At 42.5% G+C, this 24669-nt stretch overlaps 1 protein-coding gene across 2 annotated transcripts in view; it reads right to left on the reverse strand.

The window, feature by feature from the left end:
- Nucleotides 1–24669, reverse strand: part of XRCC5 (X-ray repair cross complementing 5) — a 90282-nt gene that overhangs the window by 47749 nt on the left and 17864 nt on the right. For both annotated transcript variants that reach the window (XM_054723332.1, XM_054723333.1), the window contains exons 9-14: nt 22280–22392; nt 18228–18290; nt 16130–16267; nt 14737–14827; nt 11859–11992; nt 10565–10761 (exon numbers count right to left, since the gene is read on the reverse strand). In XM_054723332.1, coding sequence (XP_054579307.1) covers nt 10565–10761; nt 11859–11992; nt 14737–14827; nt 16130–16267; nt 18228–18290; nt 22280–22392 — 736 coding nt within the window. The remainder of the gene's footprint in view (nt 1–10564; nt 10762–11858; nt 11993–14736; nt 14828–16129; nt 16268–18227; nt 18291–22279; nt 22393–24669) is intronic.

Consider the following 24669-nt stretch of genomic DNA (forward strand, 5'->3'; position numbering starts at 1 on the left):
AGGGGAGTTATACCAAACATTCAAGGAAGAACTAAAACCTGTCCTCCTCAGACTATTCCAAAAAATTCAAGAGGAAGGGACACTTCCAAGCTCATTCTATGAAGCCATCATTACCCTAATACCAAAAACAGATAAAGACAACACAATGAAAGAGAATTACAGACCAATATCCCTCATGGACATAGATGCCAAAATCCTCAACAAAATTCTAGCAAATCGGATCCAGCATTACATCAGAAAGATCATACACCATGACCAAGTATGATTTTTCCCCAGGATGCAAGGATGGTACAGTATCCGCAAATCAATAAATATGCTATATCACATAAACAAATTGAGAGATAAAAATCACAGTCATATCAATTGATGCAGAAAAAGCATTTGACAAAATCCAACACCCTTTCGTGATAAAAACCCTCAGCAAAATGGGAATGAAGGGATCATACCTCAACATAACAAAAGCCTTATATGACAAACCTACAGCCAACATCATACTCAATGGACAAAAACTAAACCATTTCCCCTAAGAACAGGAACGAGACAAGGATGCCCACTTTCACCATTCCTGTTTGACATAGTACTGGAAGTGCTAGCCATAGCAATTAGACAAGAAGAAGAAATAAAAGGTATCCAATTGGAAAAGAAAACATAAAACTGTCATTATTCACAGATGACATGATACTGTACATAGAAAACCCTAAAGACTCCATCAAAAAATTATTAGGCTTAATAAATGAATTTGGCAATGTAGAAGGATACAAAATTAATGCCAAGAAATCTATGGCATTTTTATACACCAACAGTGAACTTACAAAAGAAGAGATTTAAAAAATAATCCCATTTACCATTGCACCAAAAAAAAATTAAGATACCTAGGAATAAACTTAGCTAAGGAGGTAAAAGACCTCTACTCGGAAAACCACAGGACACTGAAAAAAGAGATAGGGGAAGACATAAACAGATGAAAGAACATACTATGTTCATGGATTGGTAGGATCAACATCATTAAAATGTCCATACTACCCAAAACAATCTACACATTCAATGCACTCCCCATTAAAATACCAACAGCATATTTCACAGACCTAGAACGAACTCTCCAAAAATTCATCTGGAATAAAAAAAAAACCAAATAGCTGCAGCAATCCTAAGAAAGAAGAACAAAGTAGGAGGGATCTCAATACTAGATATCAAGCTGTACTACAAAGCCACTTTTTTCAAAACTGGTACTGGCACAAGAACAGACATATAGACCAATGGAATAGAATGGAGAACCCAGAAATTGACCCAAACCACTACGCTCAATTAATATTTGACAAAGGAGGCAATAACATACAATGGAGTAAAGACAGTCTTTTCAATAAATGGTGTTGGGAAAATTGGACGGATACATGCAAAAAAATAAAACTAGACCACGAACTTACAACATACACAAAAATAAACTCAAAATGGATAAAGGACTTAAACACTAGACGGGAAACCATAAAAATATTAGAGGAATCCACAGGCAGCAAAATCTCAGACATATGCCGAAGCAATATCCTCACTGATACAGCTCCTAGGGCAATGGAAACTAAAGAGAAAATAAACAAATGGGATTACATCAAAATAAAAAGCTTCTGTATAGCAGAAGAAACCATCAACAAAACAACAAGAAAGTCCACTGCATGGGAGAACATATTTGCCAATGTTATCACCGATAAGGGTTTAATCTCCAACATTTACAGGGAACTCATACAACTTAACAAAAGAAAGATAAACAACCCAATCAAAAAATAAACAATGGACCTAAATAGATACTTTTTGAAAGAGGATATAAGGAAGGCCAAGAGATACATGAAAACATGCTCAAAGTCACTAATCATCCAAGAGATGCAAATCAAAATGACAATGCAGAACCATCTCACACCTGTCAGAAAGGCTATCATCAACAAATCAACAAAAGACAAGTGCTGGAGAGGATGCGGAGAAAAAGGAACCCTGGTGCACTGCTGGTGGGAATGCAGACTGGTGCAGCCACTGTGGAGAACAGTATGGAGTTTCCTTAAAAAACTAAAAACGGAACTCCCATTTGACCCAGTGATCCCACTTCTAGGAATATATCCCAAGAAACTAGAAACACAATCAGAAAGGATATATGCATCCCTATGTGCATAGCAGCACGATTTACCATAGCTAAGATTTGGAAACAGCCTAAGTGCCCATCAGCAGATGAGTGGATTAAAAAACTGTGGTATATCTCCACAATGGAATACTACACTGTGGTAAAAAAAAAAAAAAAAAAGAATTATTACCATTTGCAACAGCATGGATGGAACTGGAGAGCATTATGCTAAGCGAAACAAGCCAGTCAGAGAAAGATAAATATCACATGATCTCACTCATTTGTGGAATATAATGAACAACATAAACTGATGAACAAAAACAGATCTGGAGACAGAGGAGCATCGATCAGACCATCAAACCTCAGAGGGAAGGTAGGGGAGGGCAAGGGTAAGGGGGAGAGATCAACCAAAGGACTTGTATGCATGTATGTAAGCCTAACCAATGGACACAGATACCAGGGGGGTGAGGGCATGAGTGGGGGAGGGGAGGGCAGAGAGCAATAAGGGGATAAGGACACATACGTAATACCTTAATCAATAAAGAAAAAATATAAATAAAAAATAGAAAAATAAAATAAAATGCTTACCATGTACTAGTCACTATGCTAAGTGTATTTAAAGTATCTCAGTTAAACTTCACAACAACCATATGTGTTAGTTATTATTATTGTCTTTTACAAATGAGCAAACCAAAGTCAAAAGGGCCTGACCTTGTCTAATGCACAATTAGTAAAGGGTCCACAACTAGTCCTCAACTCTTAGTAACCACTCTCTTATGCAGCCTCCTGCAAGGCAGGTGTCTGTGATGGCCACTTGACACAGAACCACTTGCCAATCTTAACCACTATTAAAGGGAAATGCTTGGGTCTGATCCAAATGTATCCGATTCCAAAATCAATGCTATTAGCCACTATATTAACCCAAAGTGAAAGGAGTGGGTTTGAGGTAAATCTAATATATCTTGGTAAACCAACTAGATATGGAAAGTAAAAAAGTGATGACTTCCTGGAAAATAGGTGTCATTCACTAAAATAGAGAATAAAAAATAGCATGAATTGGGGTTTAAAAGGAGCATGGAAGAAAAAAGAGGATGAAGTCATTTCTGGACACATTAAAGTTGAAATAATGACAGATACTTAAGATACAGTGGATAGGCTGGAAATCTGTCAGGTTGGACAGATACTTAGTAGTTTGTGAAGATGTGCATGTGAAATAATCAAAGGTCCTAGAACGTGCATTGTGAAGGCAACGTGGCACAACGGGTGAGAGTGCAAGCTCTGGAGCTGGACTGCCTGCATTTAAATCCTCACTCCAACATGTAGTCAGCTGTGATCTTGGGCAAGTTTCTTGTCTTCTCTAAGCTTCAGTATCCCCAGCTTTGAGATGGGGGTTATAAAAGAACCTACTTCAGAGGATGGCCCAAAGGATCTAAAAAGGTAATACATGTCAAGCAAAGCATTCAGCACATACCTGTGTCCAATAAGTGTCAGCTCTTTGTGAGGAAGAGTCCTACAGAACATCCACATTTGAGGTTGGTGGGGAAAGAAAGCAGCCCCCAGAGGAATCGAAGCAGGAGCTGTCAAAGATTTAGACAGAAACACCTGGAGAAGCTGAAGTTAAGGAAGATATATGAGTTCCAAGAGGCAAAGAATAACTGACAATGTCAAGTGCTACCAAGAGGTGAAGAAAGAAAGGGCTGCCGAGCCAAAGTACATTTAAGCAGTTGGTGTCTTTTGGAAGAACAGTTTCAGGGAAGCAGTGGGGGCAGGAACCCGAGACAATGAGTGCCCAATAAAGAATCAAATCAGTGGACTATTCTGCCAATTAGCCTGGCTTATGGAAGGAAAGAAAATGATAGGTAGTAACTAGAGGGGGAAGCGAGAGATTTATTTTATTTTGTTACAGAGGAAAGAAATATAGTGTTAATGTGTAGAGGGAAAGGCTGGTACAAAGGGAGAAGCTGAAAATACAGAAAGAGGGAAGAAATTAGTATTGGACTAAGTACCAGATGAGACAGGAGATGACATCTCAGGACACAGGTGAAAGGATTAACTTGGGACAGCATAATACTATTATTACTTTGGGTTTTGACTACTGCCTTCCCTTCTAAATAGTTCAAAATGCTTATCCTACCTTATAATAGAGAAACATGCAAATTGACCGCACCTCCGCTATGCCCATGATTGGGCCTGTGAGAGGCTGGGGGCGGGACTCCAGGTGGCCTATCCAGCCGTTGAGAAGACCAAGATGGCGGCGCCCAATCCTATTAGTTCCGGGGGTCCCGGGGGTGATCGCAACACTGGAGGGGCGTGTCCGGGCCGAGCCAGGCGCTCCCGGGGGTCCCGATGCGGCGATCGCCACCGGGGGGGGGCGTGTCCGGGCCGAGCCAGGCGCTCCCGGGGGTCCCGATGTGGCGATCGCCACCCGGGGGGGCGTGTCCGGGCCGAGCCAGGTGCTCCTGGGGGTCCCGGGCGGCGATCGCCATCCGGGGGGGCGTGTCCTGGCCGAGCCAGGCGCTCCCGGGGGTCCCGATGCGGCGATCGCCACCCAGGGGGCGGGTCCGAGCCGAGCCAGGCGCTCCCCGGGTATCCGGGGGCCATCGCCACCCTGGCGAGGACGTGGCAGGACTCGCCCAGCCCCTCCCAGGGTCCCTGGGAACATTGCAGGCATGTGGTTGCTGAGACCCAGACCAGGCCTCTGGCCACAGATTCATAGCTTTGCGGAGACCTAGGGCAGGGATCTGCCTCATCTGCAGAGAGACAGAGGTTCTGCAGTGCCCCCAAGATGTGGGTGGGCCCAGCCAGGGATCAAGGGGCATGGAAGGACTCCTGGCAGAGGGGCAAGGACCCTCACCCCTGAGGCGGGGTTGAGGGGTGGAGCCACCTCAGTGAAGGGGTGCTGCACTGCAGGGTACTGGACTGACTGACGTGATTCAGAGAAGCTCCCAGTGCTAATGGGCCTCGCTCAGGCGGCCTTCACACTTCAGAGGCAGTGACTACTGCTCCTGCCTTCACCCAAAAGCAAGCTCGCTACACCCTGCCCCATAGCAGAGCATACCTAGGCAGTGAGTGGGAAGCCTTCCACCTGCTTCGGAGAAGGGGGGGCAGTAAAGAATGGGGGGAGAGGAAAGAATGTGGAGCATCCGCAATGAAGAGGTGCTTGAGAAAGAGGCTCGGAAGCCTGACTGGAAGGTTTGTTCTGTTTGCTGGGCCGCTGCCCCTTAGGAAGCGCAAAGAGCATGGCTCTGAGGGCTTCCTGTGTGCTCTGAGGGCTTCCTGAGTCAAGTTCCACAGCCAACTGGAATTGGCCTCAGTTTCCTGGTCTGTAAAATGGATGAAGCGTGTCCCAGTGCCTTCACTGAGCTTTGATGGCCAATTGAGATACTATATAAAGAAAATGAGGGAAGAAGTGAGAAAGAAAAGGAAGGACAAAAAACACAAAAGAAAGATTGAAAGGAACCTGTAAACCCATTGTCACTTAAATAGGGAATATAGTCAGTAGTGTTGTAATGATGGTATGATGCCAGGTGGGTACTAGAAATATCAGGGAACACTTTGTAAAGTATATGATTGTCTAACCACTATTCTGTAACTAATATAAAACCTGAAACCAATACAAAATAATGTTGAATGTAAAGAAATGAAAATTGGAGTGAAATTTTTATAAATTTCAAAGTTTAAATAAAAGCTGTAAAGGAAGGAAGGGGAGAATAAAAAGTGTTTTTCATTTTGCCACTTCATTAAAAAGACAGTTGTCTTTATGTGGTGCTTTTAAACTTTTCTAAGTCATTATCTCATTTTAATTTCCGGGCAACTTAAAGACAAGATAAGTATTCCCTCCACTATTCAAAGAAAGGAAATCTTGGTGTCTGGTCCTAATGATTCAATCGTCAAGCCCTTATTGTAAAGCAGGGTTAGTAAAATTTTCTGTGCAGGGTCATATCTATACTAATAAAAGCCTTGGGGGTGATCAGGCCAGCAGGGGAGGGTATTTGGGGGCAATCAGGCCCGCAGAGGAGCAGTTAGGGGTCAATCAGGCCAGCAAGGAAGCAGTTAGGGGCAATCAGGCAGGTAGGTGAGCAGTTAGGAGCCAGCAGTCCCGGATTGTGAGAAGGATGTCCAACTGCAGGATTCGGCCCGATTCCACAGGAATCGGGCCGAATCCTGCAGTTGGACATCCCCCGATGGGTCCCATATTAGAGATGGTGCAAGCTGGGCTGAGGGACACCCTCCCCAGTGCACGAATTTCGTGCACCGGGCCTCTAGTTATTAAATATTAATTTAAGAGATATTATTACAATATCTGTTGAGATGCTGTTTTTAGATGGAGACACTCTCATAAACGTAAAATTATTTAACCAAGATCACATAAAGAGTTCAAAGCTGGAATGAAGACTCGTGATTTCCAGTCCAGGGCTCTTTGTGTTGGCCTCTGACACTTCCTGAACTGACATTTGCTCACTCCCCAGTCTTTGTCCCTTGCCCCTACTCAGGAAATATGTACCCTGGATACAGAGATACTGAATATATACAAAAGTATAATTAGTTTTTAGCAATTTTCTTCTCTTTGGGGAGACCACTTCCAAAGCTGATGGGTACCTTACCATAAAAATTAAGGGTTTCAAGAACCTTGCAAAAGGGGCTGAATCTTTCTTATTAAATATAGAAAGTATTCAATAAATATTTGTTAAATGCATCATTTCTGCAGTTCTTAAAAACAAAGATTTCTGAAGAAAGGTAGAGAATGGGAGTGTGAGTGGGTGTGTGTGAGTGAGATGATTCTCAGGCCCCAGGAGACACTCAAGCTTCCAGAAAGAGTGAAGGGTAGGATTAGAGCTGAAGGTGTCATCACAGCAGGGACCAAATCACAGAACAACAGCCTCTCGGTTGTTTTTTTTTAAAGTCAGCTAATATACATTTTAATCAAGGGGAGAAGGGAAAATGACCCCTTTCTTTCCCACAACAGCAGAAGGTAATCAGGATCAGGAACTGGAGCCTTAACACAGACAGAGAACAGCTAATGACTGCGGTGAGGCCAAAGCAAGGCTGCCATGGGAAGAAAAGAACTTCAAATTTCATTAAACTGTTCTAAAGTACTAATCCCGAGGGATATAGGTATATGAGGCCAGCAGAGAGAAAGTAAACTTCCATTGACAGCCTTTCCATGTAGAAGAAAGCTTGACAGGCAAAGAGAAACAAAACACTCTCCAGAATGTATCAGGAAAGCACGTGATAGAATCTATCAATCCCATGATGATTATGTTTTTTTCAATTCTAACAAAGCTGTGGGTATTAATCTCTAAAAAGCCACAGAAAGCATAAAGCTTTCTATTCAACTTGGAAGACAATTCATTAAATTAGCAATTTACAGAACCCTGTGAAAGTTTTTGGAAATTAATCAGTACTCTTCCAATGGGGTATTTACAAATAAGCTTTACTTGTCAATAAAGATACAGCTGTGGGAAGGAAGAAAAAAAAAATGTGGCCTAAACCTAGATCACAGAATCCAATCTAAATAAATGAACGGGTCATTTTGATTTGGGAGGAAAAGTCACCAATAACCAAACCTAAAACTGGTAAAAAAAAAAAATCAATGTTATACACCCAAATGATTCTGAATAATAAAAAACAATTTCTTATGGTTTGTTTTTGTTTTGTTTTGAATGGAAATTGATATAGATTCTGAAAAGAATTTGCTGAGGGAAGAAAAAACATAATAGCTTCCTGAAAGCTTGATTTGATTTGACAATTATATGAAAAGCATTTTGCTATCCTTACAATGCAAACACCTCACTGATGCTATAACCAAGGGCATCACTGACACAGGGCCAGGTTTTTTCTTTTTTTTTTTTTTTTTTTTTTTTTAATTTCTTTATTGATTAAGGTGTCACATATTTGTCCTCATCCCCCCATTCCCATCCCACCCCTCTCCCCACGCATGCCCCAATCCCCTGTTGAACTTAACCGTTGGATAGGCTTATATGCATGCATACAAGTCCTTTGGTTGAACTCTCCCCCCCTCCCCCCCCCCCTCCCCCTACCCTCCCCCATCCTCCCTCTGAGGCCCGATAGTCCAATCGATGCCTCCTTGCTTCTGGTTCTGTTTTGGTTCCTCATTCTATGTTGTTCATCATTTCCCCGAGATCATATGTCACTAGATATATACTAATAAGAACTGAATGTGAGACGAGCAATAATAGTTATGCTGACAGGCAAATGAATCAATCTGTAGCGAGCTTCCCCCTGGACCAACAGTTCTTTTGAGACCCAATTTCAATGTCCAGTAGTTCCTTATGTGTACATGTCAGCACTGACCCCTCAGCTCTGGATGGTGGACAAATGGTGGTAATGGAGGTCCGACTCCCTCTGGTTTGGTCTCGGCCGAACCCAGGGGCACGGCGTCACCCGGACTAAGGGGCACCCATACCCAAGGGGCACGTGGTCTCACCCGGGCCTGGGACCCAGCCTCACCCGGATGGATCCAGGGGCGCACGGCCTCACCCGGACCCAGAATCTGGCTTCACCCGTACCCAGGGACGCTTGGCCTCTCCCAGACCCAGGGCCACTTGGGCTCACCCGGGCCTAGGTGCACGAGGCCTCATCTGGATCCAGGGACACATGGTCGCACCCGGACCCAGGGACGCTTGGCCTCTCCCAGACCCAGGGCCACTTGGGCTCACCCGGGCCTAGGTGCACGAGGCCTCACCCGGATCCAGGGACACATGGTCTCACCCGGACCCAGGGACGCTTGGCCTCTCCCAGACCCAGGGCCACTTGGGCTCACCCGGGCCTAGGTGCACGAGGCCTCACCCGGATCCAGGGACACATGGTCTCACCCGGACCCAGGGACGCTTGGCCTCTCCCAGACCCAGGGCCACTTGGGCTCACCCGGGCCTAGGTGCACGAGGCCTCACCCGGATCCAGGGACACATGGTCTCACCCGGACCCAGGGAGGCTTGGCCTCTCCCAGACCCAGGGCCACTTGGGCTCACCCGGGCCGAGGTGCACGAGGCCTCACCCGGATCCAGGGACACATGGTCTCACCCGGACCCAGGGACGCTTGGCCTCTCCCAGACCCAGGGCCACTTGGGCTCACCCGGGCCTAGGTGCACGAGGCCTCACCCGGATCCAGGGACACATGGTCTCACCCGGACCCAGGGACACTTGGCCTCTCCCAGACCCAGGGCCACTTGGGCTCACCCGGGCCTAGGTGCACGAGGCCTCACCCGGATCCAGGGACACATGGTCTCACCCGGACCCAGGGACGCTTGGCCTCTCCCAGACCCAGGGCCACTTGGGCTCACCCGGGCCTAGGTGCACGAGGCCTCACCCGGATCCAGGGACACATGGTCTCACCCGGACCCAGGGACGCTTGGCCTCTCCCAGACCCAGGGCCACTTGGGCTCACCCGGGCAGAGGTGCACGAGGCCACACCCGGATCCAGGGACACATGGTCTCACCCGGACCCAGGGACGCGTGGCCTCTCCCAGACCCAGGGCCACTTGGGCTCACCCGGGCCTAGGTGCACGAGGCCTCACCCGGATCCAGGGACACATGGTCTCACCCGGACCCAGGGACGCTTGGCCTCTCCCAGACCCAGGGCCACTTGGGCTCACCCGGGCCTAGGTGCACGAGGCCTCACCCGGATCCAGGGACACATGGTCTCACCCGGACCCAGGGACGCTTGGCCTCTCCCAGACCCAGGGCCACTTGGGCTCACCCGGGCCTAGGTGCACGAGGCCTCTCCCGGATCCAGGGACACATGGTCTCACCCGGACCCAGGGACGCTTGGCCTCTCCCAGACCCAGGGCCACTTGGGCTCACCCGGGCCTAGGTGCACGAGGCCTTACCCGGATCCAGGGACACATGGTCTCACCCGGACCCAGGGACGCTTGGCCTCTCCCAGACCCAGGGCCACTTGGGCTCACCCGGGCCTAGGTGCACGAGGCCACACCCGGATCCAGGGACACATGGTCTCACCCGGACCCAGGGACGCCAGGGCCAGGTTTTTTCATTCCCCTTCCCACTTTTCCTCCAAAAATCTCACTGACATTCTCCTGATACCTAACCTCCCAAACAAAAAAACCTTACGACCTTCACCCCTCTCCTCTCATCCCTAGCACCCTACTTTAGAAAATGGTAAAATTTAGTATTAGATAATCAAAACTGTTTAGCCTTCATATACATATACATATATGTGTACGTGTGTATGTGTGTTAAGCAAGAATTTGATGCTGATTAAAAAGCCAACAGCCCAGAAGGTAGCTCTCCATTCCAGGTGAATAACAAGAATAAAATAGACCTACAATGCACAGATGAGAAACCAGTATTTTCAAGGCCAGGGTCAAATAACCAAAAGTTTCTTCCTCCCACAACCAACCGTCAGTCCTGGAGCCCCAGTCTATGACTACCACCAATCTTATGTTGTCTAATGTGAAATGCAACCATAGCATTACTTACTTGTCTTGGAAAATGTCCTGAGCAGTCAGTTGATCCTTTTTCTTGATGGCTTCAGTCAGAGGGAATAGGGTCTTTATTTTGGAGAGAGGAATCTCACAGTTAGCTGTCACCTCAGTGGGGGGATCCAGCATATTTAGAACATGCTGCTGAACTGGGGGCAGAGGCTCCTGAGGATGTAGAGCTCTGTGCAGGAGACACTGTGGGAAAAGTATAAGGATTTTAAAATGCAAGTAAATGGCAAAGGCCATTTGACGTCCAGTTGTCAAAAACATGGAAGAACTTATACTTGATTACACTTAAGACTACTAAAGCATTCCCTGAGTCAGGCCTTACATGTTAAGCTTTATATTTCTAATTTTAGAACAAAAGTTGTTCCCCCTCTCCCCCCTTATTATTTAAAGGAATTATAAACATTAAAAAACAAAAAAAACAACCAGGCACTTTCTCTTGTGTAGAAGATCCCTCAAAATTACAGCGGGCCCTAATATGGACCTGAGCTAGCTAAGGATGCTTTAAGAAGTGAGTTAAGAGGGAGTCGAGGGTCTCTCCATCCACAGCCCCCACCCCATCATAAATAGGCCTTCACTGCTCTGTGAGGAAGAGTTTGCCTGAAAAAGCTGCATGTGATCATTTTCAGTTTTGGGGGTTCAGAAAAGCCTATGTCCTGCTGTCACTGAGTTAATCCAGGACTGGAATACTCCTTCCCTTCAACCCTGGCCTATGCCTCCCCTTGCTCAGCATAAGTCAGCTCTCTTTTCAACTTTCCATTTCCCTTAATCCAATCTACACCTCCCAATTCCTTTGGCCCAAGATTCAGAAATTCATATTTCCCTGTATCTTAGTTACTCTTTAATAGTTTCATACTATAACCTCTTTATCTGACTTTTATGCTACCTTTAATTATGAAATTTTTGACAAATGTGGCACTGGAACACTTCTTCCCTAATAGTGATTATTATAAACTTCATTAAAACTCTACTATTTGGATATTTTAAAAAAGGAGAAAAGCCTGGAAAACACATAAAAGGAAAATCGGCTTTTTATTAAGCCCTCCTGAAAAAACAACAGCCTTTCTCCAGAAAGAAATTAAAAGCACCCTAACTTGACTTCTTTCTTTCCAAAAGCTCAGAGTATTTTTCTCTTTTAGTAGAAAGAAGGTGACTTTCTTCCATTAAACATATAGAGCAACTGAGGGGATTAAAAACATTTGCTAGTGACTGGTCAATTACCCTAATTTTTCACTCAGTTCTCTTTCATTTAAAAAAGTATGATTGGTTCATCTTTCCTTTCTCACCTGAAATAATCTCTGAAATTGAGGATTTGGGATTTTGGTGGTTGGAAATAAGTCTTCAATGGTGTCCCCCTCTTCATCTTTCTTGACCAAACTCATGGAGTCAATTAGAGCATCGACAGCACTTAACTGTGCCTCTAAAACAAGGATAAACAAAGAAGCAGAAAGAAAAATAGACTAACTCTATTATTTTCCACTAAAACAAATGCTTTCCACTCATAGCTATTCATAGCAATACTGGCAGGTTACACAGCCCTGGCTCTGCCAAATATAGTCTCTAGTTATGCAAATCATTTACCTTGGTCTTGGTTTTCTTTTATGTAAAAATGAGTTTATTTAGAGTAACTGGTCTCTTAGGTCCTTCCCAGTTCTACCATTCCGTGAACTTTTGACAATGGAAATCATATCAAAAGCGAGAGAGTTTAGCCCTGACCAGTGTGCCTTAGTTGGTTGAACATTATCACATGCACCAAGAGACTGCTGTCAGGGCACATGCCCAGTTTTTGGGCTCCATCCCCAGCAGAAGGTGTGCAGGAGTCAGCTGAATGATGTTTCTCTCTCTTCGATGTTTCTCCCTCTCCCTGCCTTCCTCTAAAATCAATAAAAACATATTTTAAAAAAATTTAAAAAAGCAAAAGACTTTGTTCCAGTGGAATGCCACACAAACCACAGACCACAGCCACACAAAACCCAACCTGTATATGGCAATTCAAAATATTCAGCATTCAATTAATTAATATTAAAAAGAAATTAGTAATTAAAGGAGAAAAACATTTAAAAAGCCCTGGCCAGTGTGGCTCAGTTGGTTGGGCATGGTCCCGTGCATTAAAAGGTTGCTGGCTCTATTCCCAGCACATGCCCAGGTTGTGGGCTCAAACTCCAGTAGGGGGTGTGTGGGAGGCAGCCAACTGATGTTTCCCTCTCACATTGATATTATTCTCTCTTCCTCTCTAAAAATCAATATAAATGTTTTAAAAAAGAAAAGAAAAAAGCATTAATTTTATAAGGATTTAATAGAACTTGTATCACAGGAAGAAAACATTGGAGCAGAGTGAGCAGATTCCTTCACAACCCCCCTGCCCAAGTCAGAAGGGGCCCTTTCCTCTCACAAACCTCATGGCACTAAGCACACTCTGCATATATGCATACTTGTGTTCATGCCTTATTCAAACTCTAAAGATCCTTAAGAGCAAAAACATGACTTCCTTTTCTTTACGACTTTTCTAAAACCTAAAAGAAAGCAAGTGCTCCTCAATAAAAATCGACCTAGTCAACAAAAATGACATGCCCCAAGGCAATGTGGATGAAAGGCAACTCTCTCAAAAATGCTTCTACTTAAACTACCATGTGTCACTTTCATGCTGCTGATTCATACAGCAGTTCAGTTCCTAAATGCTGAGGTGCTAATTTTGGATCATCCACAGTCACTAGACAAAAGGTAGAAAAGAGTAAGCGGTTCCTGAAACACCCATTATGCTTTTGTCCGTCACTGCTACAAATTTCCCTTTTGAACAGCTACTACAGAAGGAAAGAGCATGCAGATATTTATCATAAAACTTCCTATCCCATTTTTGGACTTTCTAGGGGACTTCAGGCACTGGCATAGCCATCACCATCGTAAGCTGACTACGTAAGCAACATAGTAGGTGGTACCTGTGTATGAACATGCAGTGATTTTCATTTGCCATTACAAGCTATCAGGCCGTATCAGGCCAGATCACTCTAGCACTGCACACCCCTACATAAATATCTACTTGGGAAATATGCCAAACAGTTTTAATAATACATTTTTCTAATGGAGAAAATGCAAAGAAAAATGTCAACTCACAGAAAATAAATCAACAGGTCAAGAGATATTTAATGTTTTAGGTCCTGAGTGAATGGTGTATGTCCATAATTTCTCAACCAAGTTCTCTTTTTTAAATGTTCTGCTCATTTAAAGTTTGGGATTATTAAGAGGTAGGGATAGACTACTCTAACACATGGGCAGCTTCTGCATGTTGAAGTCCACGCCTGGCTCCCCCATGATGCAGAGGGACTCATTTATAGAAGAAGGGAAAGACACAAGCCCCAGAAGCCCATTTGTTTCTCGGCTTTCCTACTGCACACTTCTCCCAAACGGTCTAACCAAAGAAACACACAGAGAAACCAGCTTTGAGAGTCACCTACTATTCCCTAATCCTACACTGACACAGAGAAAAACTTGTAAACTAAAACATCTACTTGTCGTTTTTTGTTCTTTGTGGTATGTTCTCTACATCTGGCCCACTACTATATTTTGTTACAACTGTCTTAAACTGTGAGCTCTCTGGAAGACAGGATCTGCATCTGTGAGACTCATTCTGTGCAGCCCCTGACATTTGCAGCCAGATGCTTAATAATGGCCTTTCCACGCCAAGCTCAAAGTAACTCCTGGAAATGAGGAACAGTGCGACTTAAACTGTTACCATGAAACTACAAAGAAAGGGCAAAGAGAAAAGGTAATCTCCAACACTATCACTCTTCAAGTCAAAGTTATAACATATTTTATGTATGACACTAAAGTCCCAGGTTTCATACTATATGTCAACTCACTTCCGTAAAGGGCAAACCTGCTCACAACTAGAGAATGTACATCCATTTCTAACAAGCTGCTTCCTAGATATAAATCCTAAGTCAGAAGGGGGAACCTAGAGAGTGTTTGGAGAGTTCAGGGCAAACCTATCCTTATTACTGGAAAAACACATGATGAACCACCTTCATTACTGTGTATGATGCTACTTGGACCCAACTAATTCCATCCTGTGAAACCTTGGCCCCAGCCAATGACTGCAGACAGGTGATTTCCCAAGAACAGTTTGTGTTCAGAGCCAATTAGTGAGCAAAATGGAAATAAACTCACCCGTGGGAGTGTATTTCTTATTATTTTTCAATGATGAAAACATGTATTGCCGCAAGTCTTCCATGAAAGGCAGCTGCACATACACCAAACACTAATGAGAAAGAAAGGAGGAAAAAGCAAAAACAATCCAATTAATAAAAAAATATAAAACTGGTCCCAAATGCTGTGAAAATGGCACAACAAAAATATTTCGAAAATCAGAAGGCCCAATGCTGGTGCATGGAAAGTACAGTGTTTTGATTACCGTTATTAGCTGTACACAGCTGCAAAGAGTATAGAAAATATTAAACATGAAAGACATGCTTCAAAGAAAGACTACCAAAGAATACCTGGAAAATGTATGCCCAATACAATAAATGAGAAGAGTCAGGGTGATGGGAAGGCTGATGTGCAAGTCAAGTCATTTGCTGTCCCTTTTTTAGTTCTGCCACAGTAAGTTCTTTGAGAAATAGAAAATGTAAGAAATGCAGACCTGTATTTTAAATAGGACATCGCTAACCAAACTCACTTTCACAAGGATCACAACAAAATCTCATCTTCAATCTTTATTCATAGTAAATAAAGGCTGTTGTAAAAAAATAGAGGTAATCTATTCCTATTAGGTTCTGAGATTGTCAAAAAGGATGATAACCAAGAGAAGGTCACTGGAAAGGGCAAACAGGAGGTCATGGTTAACCTTTAGTGATTTGATAAAATAGTCCTTTACATACTCATATTAACTTATGTTCTCCCATTGCAACTCAACATGTGGTTCACAGGCCAGCAACATCGACATTACTTAGGAGTTTGTGAGAAATGTAGAATCCCAGGCACCACCCCAGAATACAGAATCAGAATTCATTTTAACAAGTGTGGGGCGCGGCTACAGAGTTTGGACAGGTCCAAGCCTTGGACTGATGAGAGGGCACAGTCCTCTCGTGGCCACGTGCAAGTCCCAGCTTGGAGGGCAGAGCCCTCCCAGCACAATTATAGCCAACAGCTATAGTTATAAGCTTGAACCTATGGTCCCCACATGCCTAAGTGATATAGGCTGCAAGTAAACAAAGCTTGATCAGGTGCATGTAGTTGAGTAGGATCGAAACTCACGAGAATGTTGTAAATATCTTGACCACGCCCTTACTTTGCCTCGTGGCATCTGGCTATAAAATAAAGACTCGGCTTGCAGTTCGTGGTGCTCTCAGGAAGTTGCGTCCCACCGAGACCCAGCTTTCATTGTCTGTCTTTTCTAAGCCTTTCAGCCGCCCCCACTCAGGTTCACCTTTGGCCGTGCTGGCGCGGCACAAACAAGCTGTCCCAAGTGATTCCCACACACATTAACAGTTGAGAAGCACTCTTTTAGAATAAAGAAACTGAAGGGGGAAAAAATCATGAATAAGAGCCCTGTGGGTTGTACCTCATAGGTGTCCTTGATATGAGGAAAAGCCACGCCAACCTGAGGATTAGATCTTCTGTCGTAAGCATAGCGAACTATGGCCACCATGGCCAATTCATCCAAAGCATGAATCAGGGAGGAAAGGGCCACCGCTGCTGCCTAGTAAGAAAGATGCAGCATTAACATATCCAACACAGGAGAGTTTTCACAACGGAACCACATACTCCTAAGACTGTGTTCCACTGTCATCCTGTTTCAGATTTTTAAAAGTTTATTTATTTTTAATCCTTACCCGAGGATATTTTTCCATTGATTTTTAGAGAGAGTGGAAGAGAGGAGGAGCCTGCAACCAAGGTACGTGTCCTTGACCGGAATCGAACCCAGGACTCTTTGGTCTGCAGGCTGACACTCTATCCACTGAGAAACACCAGCTAGGGCTCAGATTTTTTTTTTAAAGTACACCTTCACCCACTTCAAGGCCACACTCTACCCATTTGCATTTGATCACATTTACTTTACCTCTTCCAGAACTTTACTTCATCATCTAAATCCTCTCTCTTATCACTTCAATCTTCCTTATCCTCTGAATTCATCCCTCACCCTCTACATAAACTCAAGTCTTAGCCTTCCTCAACAAAATCTTCCTTTGTCCCCCTTTCTCCATAAATGACTACATGTATCTTTCTTTCCTTTCACCTCTAAATTCCATGAAATAATCATCTTGTTGTTGTCACTGCTTAGCACAAGATTGTTCTTCAATATAATCCATCCACTGACCTGACTGTCTTACTGAAATTATCTTCTGAAGTCACCCATGACCTCCTAATTGCTAAGCCCTTGGCTCCCATTCTACTTGACCTCTCAGTAGCATGACCATCCCCTTTCCCTGCACTTTCTCCTTTGGCTTCAGAGTGACACTCTCTCCTGATTATTATACATTGTGAGCCACTCCTCCCTTGGTTCTTCTCTTCCTCCAACTAACTTGACACTCTGCTCTTGACCTTTTCCTCCTCCTCTTACTCTAAAACTCTACTTGGGGATTATTTTATCCAGTCTCATGAGTTGATGAATTATAAGTCTGTATATTCAGCTTTAACATTCTTCTAAAATCCAGACTTATATTCAGCAGAAGTTAACAATGCAGTTAAGATGTGTTGACAATATATCCCAAAACTGCATGATTACCAACAGGATCTGATTTAGGAGAAACCCAGGAACTCGGATTTTTAAATTGGAGGATTCACATATTAGAGCCTATTGTGCTCTAGTGAATCTGTGCAGTACCGAGTGTTTTCTCCTAACGTCAAGTGTTCTGATGGAATAATGGCATATCCATTCACTAAATTTGCAGCCAGCTACCCTTCAGAAGTGAAGAGAAAGAAAGGATTAAGAGGACTAGATCTTGTACACCATCACCCTCCCCTTACCCCAAAATAAGCCTTCTACATCTACTAATTTTAAATACAAATATTTGGAGACCTGCTTCAGTAGTCTTAAAAAGACACTATATTCTAATCTTCCAGCTTAGATCAGCATCTCCAAGGAAATAAGTTCTGACTTGGAAGCCACACAGAAAATATTTACAGAGAGGGCAGGTTTACGTGAGTGTAGGATGCAAGAGTCACGGGTTGTTAGCCAGGCAGAAACCAGCCTGAAAACAGAATCTCTCGGGAAGGTGGGGAAAGAGTGCAAAGAGATGGGGGTTGGAAAAGACAAATTTTTCAATGACAGAAGTGGTCCAGAGAGTCAGTGAAGCTCATCTCCAGGACACTAGAGCCAGTACGAAATGTCCAATATCCATAATACTGAAATTATCAACCTGACCCCAACCTTTCTGATCATGGGACCCTGAGATCCCCATACTAAATGCATGTGTTCAAATATTTTTGTTTTTAACATTCACCTGCTGTCCGATGGTAGGACTACTTCCTAAGGTCTTGTGCTCATGCTATGACAAATTCATTAGTCACTTCTTCATTTTCAGAGTTAAAGGACAATGAATTTCCCCACTGCCGTTACAATAATTAATGTCATTTTAAACTATAAATGTCCCAAACAATTCACTTAAAATGACAATTTAATTCTGTGACACTACCTCAAAGACCCATTGTCAATTCACCTCATCATCTTTTGCTGCAAAGACTTTTAGAACTTGATTTCCCATGAAATATTTCCTGTGGACCTACAAGAGTGAGAAAAGAATCAGTTATGATCCAAAATAAGTTATACATAAAACCATAATGCCACAGTTTGCTAAGAAATTCCATTCAAAATGTTCTTACTGAAAAACACTGACAAGTACTAGAAACAACATATTACCTAAGATTCAACACAATAAATATATGAGCATTTAATATGCATCAACATTGTTCTGGGCACTATAAACACAATAATGAATAAGATACAGATTGTCCTGAGGAGCTTAGATAAATATTAAATTAACCACAGTGCAGTACTAACATTCAGTGCTACAAGGACACAAGAGTAGTCTTATAATACAGTATTACAGTTTGGTGCCACAAGAGCACATAAGAAGGGCATCTAGTTTGGTCATGAGGGCTCAGGCAAGGCTTCTGCAAATGGTGACACCTAAGTTAAGATTTAAAGGATGTGTTTGGAACTGAGATCAAAAGTCTGGCCACAAATACCCTGGGCAGAGATAATAGTGTGTTAGTCCAGAGTGACATAAAACACAGGAAGTATATTTGGGCAACTGCTTCTGGAGTAGTACATTGCCACAGTTCAAGGGGAAAGGGGGGAAGCTAGCGAGATTAACAACAACCAATCATGAAGTCTCTTATCAGCAAAATTAAGTGGTCCTAAGAGCAATGAAGAACTGCAAAGAGACCAGAGCAAAGAACTCAACAGAGGGGGAGCACTGGAGGGAGGGTAACTAAAGCAAAAATAAACACTATGTGTTCTTTTGCCCCCTTTAGTTACTCATCTATCACAGTATCAAAGGGGTCAAAGATGAGAAAATGAACACTGAAGAGTTCCCACCTGCACCTATTGAATAAGATGAGAGAACTTCTCTCTCATTTAGGGGCCCTTGAGCCTGAAGCTTATTTATAAGAACATGCCACATGCTGTATAAGGCAATGCTTCTAAAGTATTTTGGGTTTCTTTTGCCCTTCCACCTCTAAAGCTGAGAAATTATGAGCACTATCATAGTAGCTCAAGGCTAAGTCTCAAAGGTATGGGTGTGAGGCCCATGTAATTCAAATTCCCTCCATCTCCACTTCCATTCCCCATTTGAGAACCATTATTTGAAGAAATATGGGAATAATCCTATATTTTTAGTTTGCTACATTTATATAAATTTGCCCTCCTATTAGAATTTGTAATAGTTCTTGATTGATTAAAGAAGAGCTAATGAAATCTCTTCCTAAGGCACCTAAATGACTTTTCAAAAGACAGCCAGACATTTAGGGGAAGTTCTGGCTAAATTCTTACCCATCTATAATTACATATCCAGAACACTGACAACTTGGAGAAAGACAAATTGAAAGGACTCTTGAAATTTTTAAAAAGAAAAATAATTCACATTTCAAAAAAAGAAAAAAATATCCCAAACCAAAAATCCTATTTTATAGAATGAAAACTTTCACATCATTTCAATCCAGAAATGTTAGTTTCCCTCACTTTAAGGGAATTTGAAAACTACGTGATTTTATCAATTTAATGATAATTACTCATCTGTTACAAGGTGCATGCTTATACTTTCTTAGTTGACAAAACGATGTGTATACATTTGTTAAAATAATACACAAAAGCAGGTATGTAAAACTTGCTGTTTTACAGACTGTTCAAAAATAAGGCTGTCCATCTGGTGGGCAGATTACAACTGATCAATGGCATAAGCTTTGGAATCAGAGACCTGATTATTCCCATATTTCACCACCTTCCAGCTAGGTGACCTTGGGCCAGTTATTTAACAGCTCTGAATCTTCAATTTCCTAATGTATAAAATACATATCAGAGCATCTACCTATGAGGGTCACAAAAGAATGAAATGGGAATTTATATAAAATGTTTAGTATAATGACAGGAGTATTATAATCACTGGATAAATGATAGCTATTATGTTACCTTCATTGCACTTGTCTGAGATTATACTTAAGATAAAAATAGTTTAGAGCTTAAAAACAAAAAGTCTATTTAGAAAAATAATTCATGACTTAAAAGTTAATAAAAGTCTTTTTAAAAGGTGAAGGGATTAAGAAAAACAACAACAAAAAAAAACCTCATAGACACAGACAACAGTACAGTGATTACCAGCAGGAAAGGAGGACAAGGGGAGGTAGAAGAGGGTACAAGGGGAATAAATGGTGATGGAAGGAGACTCGACTTGATAATACAATACACAAATTATGTATTATAGAATTGTATACCTGAAACCTATATAATTTTATTAATCAATGCCACCCCAATAAATTCAATAAAAAGTTTCTAAAAAATGGAAAATGTACTTTTTGTCCAGCTCATTCTTCCTTGCTGTGCCATTCACTAAATAGGCTCCCCCAGTCCCAGCCAGGCATAGATGATTTCAATTGTTTGAGTTCTGAATTACACTTGCAGATTTTTTTGGTCTTATTTTATTGTTGTTTTTAATATATTTTTATTGATTTCAGAGAGGAAGGGAGAGGGAGAGAGAGATAGAAACATCAATGATGAGAGAGAATCATTGATTGGCTGCCTCCTGCACACCCTCCATTGGGGAATCCAGCCGGCATGTGCCCTTGACTGGAATTGAACCCTTCAGTCCGCAGGCCAACGCTCTATCCACTGGGCCAAATGGTAGGGCTGCAGATGTTTTGAGTAGGTCTTTTCTGCCTGTCTGGAATTAGGAAGGCCACTTTCCAATAGGCCAGTTTGTACAAACAGGTCTGACTAAAGGTCCTGTTTCACTGAAAAGACTCATAAGCACTGCCATTAATAACCACAAATTTTAAGTTTACATACCTCCCAAAGTGAGTTCACTCTGGGAAGTATATAAAGCATATTTAGTATAATTTGTTAGAAAATTATTAGAGACTCTCAAATCCCAAAAAGTATCCTCACCATTAAAATGTCATCAACTTTAAGTAAATCTTCCTAATTTTCAGCTTATGAGTCTTAAAAATGTATCTAACAACTGACACATATCATGAAAACGATTCTCCCAACTTCAATGAATTATTCTCACACTGAATTACACAGGGACTATATACTTAAGCAACATGAAGACGTTCAAGCCCAATATACTGGGTAATATTTATTTTTATTATAATTCTCAATTGTGTTCATCTAGAATCAACAAAAATCTTTATCCCTATAGAGCCTGAAAAGATACATTTTATACTGATTCATTTTCATTCACCTCATGAATAATTTTATCTAAGATATCCAGGAATCTTTAATAACCCTTTCTAGGGCAGTATATGGTATCCGAAGGCCTTCAGTGAATTACTGCATTTCCCACTGTGTCTATTTTGTGTATCTCTGCACTGGTATCTAAAAAGCATATGACATGAACAAATTTCACATCTTGGACCTCTCTGCTGGGCATTGAGATGAACGGTGACTGGCATAAATCAATGATATTCTAAGAGGTCTATTGACATTCAAAACCCAGCTAGACCTTCATTCCTATAAACACTCCATTATACATAACAGTTTCGAAAAGGCAATATAATAGCAAAGAACTAGATACTGTTTCTTTAAGGCTACTATGAGCTATGACTGACAGCAAAGCTAAAAAGTGACTTTCAATTAAATCTATTCTTCTGACTTTTCTCCATCTTGATTTTCTCTTCAAAAATCAAAGATAGTGTCCTGGCCGGTTTTGCTCAGTGGATAGAGTATCAGCCTGCAGACTAAAAGGTCCTGGGATCAATTCTGGTCAGGGAGCATATGCCTGGGTTGCAGGTTCCATCACCCCACTGGGGGTGTGTAGGAGGCAGCTGATCATTGATGTTTATCTCTCTTTCCATTTTCCTTCCTCTCTAATCAATAAAAAAATATTTTAAAAAAATCAAAGATAGTGACACTAACGCCCAGACTACATTTTAGAAAAACTAAGTTAAATAAACATGTTATAAATAAAAGGACCCATCAAAATCACACCATCTCAAATAATAACAAGAAAAAGGTTACTTATTTTGTTCATAATTAGTAAACTAAGTTCTGTACCTGAGAAGATCTACAAAATCCCAAAACAGAGAAACACTTCCCCTCTGATTTGTATTTCATTTGTTCCTCATCCACTTTAGAGAAAGGAATGATATCACTCCCATAGCGAAACCCTAGAGAACAAGAGAAGAGCATCTGTTAAGCATACGGGGCCTCATTCTCTACGAGCTGAAATTAGCCCTACGCATACACTAACAATACATGCACACTCCAGATCAAGCCTCCATATACCATTCCCTAAAATCAAATTTCTGCCCCTTGTGATGGAGAAGCAGCAGCAGCAGATACACAAACGACATCTACAAAGAGTCGATTAAAATCCAATTACATTTTTTAAGTATATATTCTGCAATTTAGTTACTTAATGATTATCCAGCCTAGAGGAAAGAATATAGCAAATGCAATGAACTAGTTATTCTCTAAAGATAAACCATGGTTGACTAAAATATAATCATGATTTGTAAACATAATAACATGAACGTATTTCTTCAGAAACCTGGAGAACCACAGAGAAAAATGCCCACAGGAAATTTTCAAAACAAAATGTTATCAAAAATTCATACAAGAGCCTAATGGAAGAAGCCAAAACCTTTCTATTTAGAAACATTCATTGATAAATTAAATATTTTTCTGCATTTAAATTTATTTTATTTCTGGGATTGGATTGTCTATTTTTTTTTTAATTACTTAGGTTGCTCATATAAATATAGGCTCTTGGTTTCTTTTTTGTTGTTAATCCTAATCCGAGGATATTTTTCCACTGACTTATAGAGAGAGTGGAAGAGAGAGGGAAAGACAGAGAGCAACATCAATGTGAGAGAAACATATCGATTGGATGTCTAACCAGGGCCTGCAACCAAGGTACATGCCTTGACTGGAATCGAACCTGGGACCCTTCGGTCAGCAGGCCGACGCTTATCAATTGAGCCAAACTGGCTAGGGTGGCTCTTGGTTTCTAAAAAAAACAAACACAAAGCTCCCTCTCTGTCCAAGGCCTCTGCTCTATGGGAGGTCATGCTCTTTCAATATACAGTGTTATATATTTTGTGGGGAGAAGGATCATCAAAATCCAAGGATTCTGGCTTTGGGTAAAAGGAAAGGAAAAGTATATGCACCTTTACTCCAGGAAACAAAGAAACTTGTGTGTTTGAGGCAGAGTGGTGATCCAGCATTTATTTGTTCCTGTCAATCTGTTGATGTCATATATTTAATTTTTTAAAAAATTTTTTACTTTTATATATGTCTTTTTAAAAATTTCCAACAAAAAGTTAACAGGGAAATGTATGGCACATGATTAAGAGTGGTATCAAAACCAAATGTTTTTTTAGCTTCTCTGTCATCAGACATCTTCTTACTTAAATTGTTTAATAGTAACGTGAAAATTCTAATGAAAACTGTTCTGGGTTTTTTCATTCATCTATTTAAAAGGTAAATCAGTAACTCTAACTTTTATACATAGCAAAAAAGATAGAATAGACTGCAACATATAACCCTATTCCTTTGCCCACATATACTAGTCCTTCTCTCTAAGAAATAGAACTCTACATATTTGGGAGTAGAGAGTGGAGGTCAGGCAAAGGGAGTATGTGAGTAACTGCAAAAAGTTTAAGAGACATAAGTTGCACATCTATGCTCTTTGAACTCAAACCATATTCAACTACTAGAGGCCTGGTGCATGAAATTCGTGCATGGAGGGGGGGGTTCCCACAGCCCAGCCTGCACCCTCTCCAATCGGGGACCCCTTTAGGGATGTCCGACTGCCGGTTTAGGCCCGATCAGGCCTAAACCAGCAGTCGGACAGTCCTCTCGCAATCTGGGACCACTGGCTCCTAATCACTCACCGGCCTGCCTGCCTGATCGCCCCCAACTGCTCCCCTACTGGCCTGACCACCCCCAACTGCTCCCCTGCTGGCCTGATTGCCCCTAACTGCCTCTGCCTTGCCCCACACCCGGGACCCAGGCTTTCCTCCCTCTGGCCAGCCACAGGCACCCAGGACCCGGGCCAGCTTCGCCCAGGCTGGCCGCAGCCACAGGGGACCGTGCGCGGGTGGCTTCGCCGAGGCTGCAGCTGCAGGCACCTGGGACCACAGGGCGTGCAGCTTGTCCTTCCTGGGCCGCAGGTGTAGCTGCAGCTGCTGGCACCCAGGACCGTGGGCTGGGCAGCTTGTCCCTCTCCCGGACCGCAGCCCCAGCTGCTGGTGCCCAGGAGTGCAGGGCGGGCGGCTTGTCCCTCTCCTGGGCCAGAGGCGCAGGCGCAGCTGCTGGTTCCCATTCCTCTCTCCCCAGTGTTGAGTGTCTGAGCCGTTATGGCATGATGGCATGATGACTATTTGCATATTAGCTCTTTATTATATAGGATTTTAACTTGTCATGGTCTATCTTCAAGTGGA

This window comes from Eptesicus fuscus, chromosome 11, assembly GCF_027574615.1.
Source record: "Eptesicus fuscus isolate TK198812 chromosome 11, DD_ASM_mEF_20220401, whole genome shotgun sequence".
Classification (NCBI taxonomy): Eukaryota; Metazoa; Chordata; class Mammalia; order Chiroptera; family Vespertilionidae; genus Eptesicus; species Eptesicus fuscus.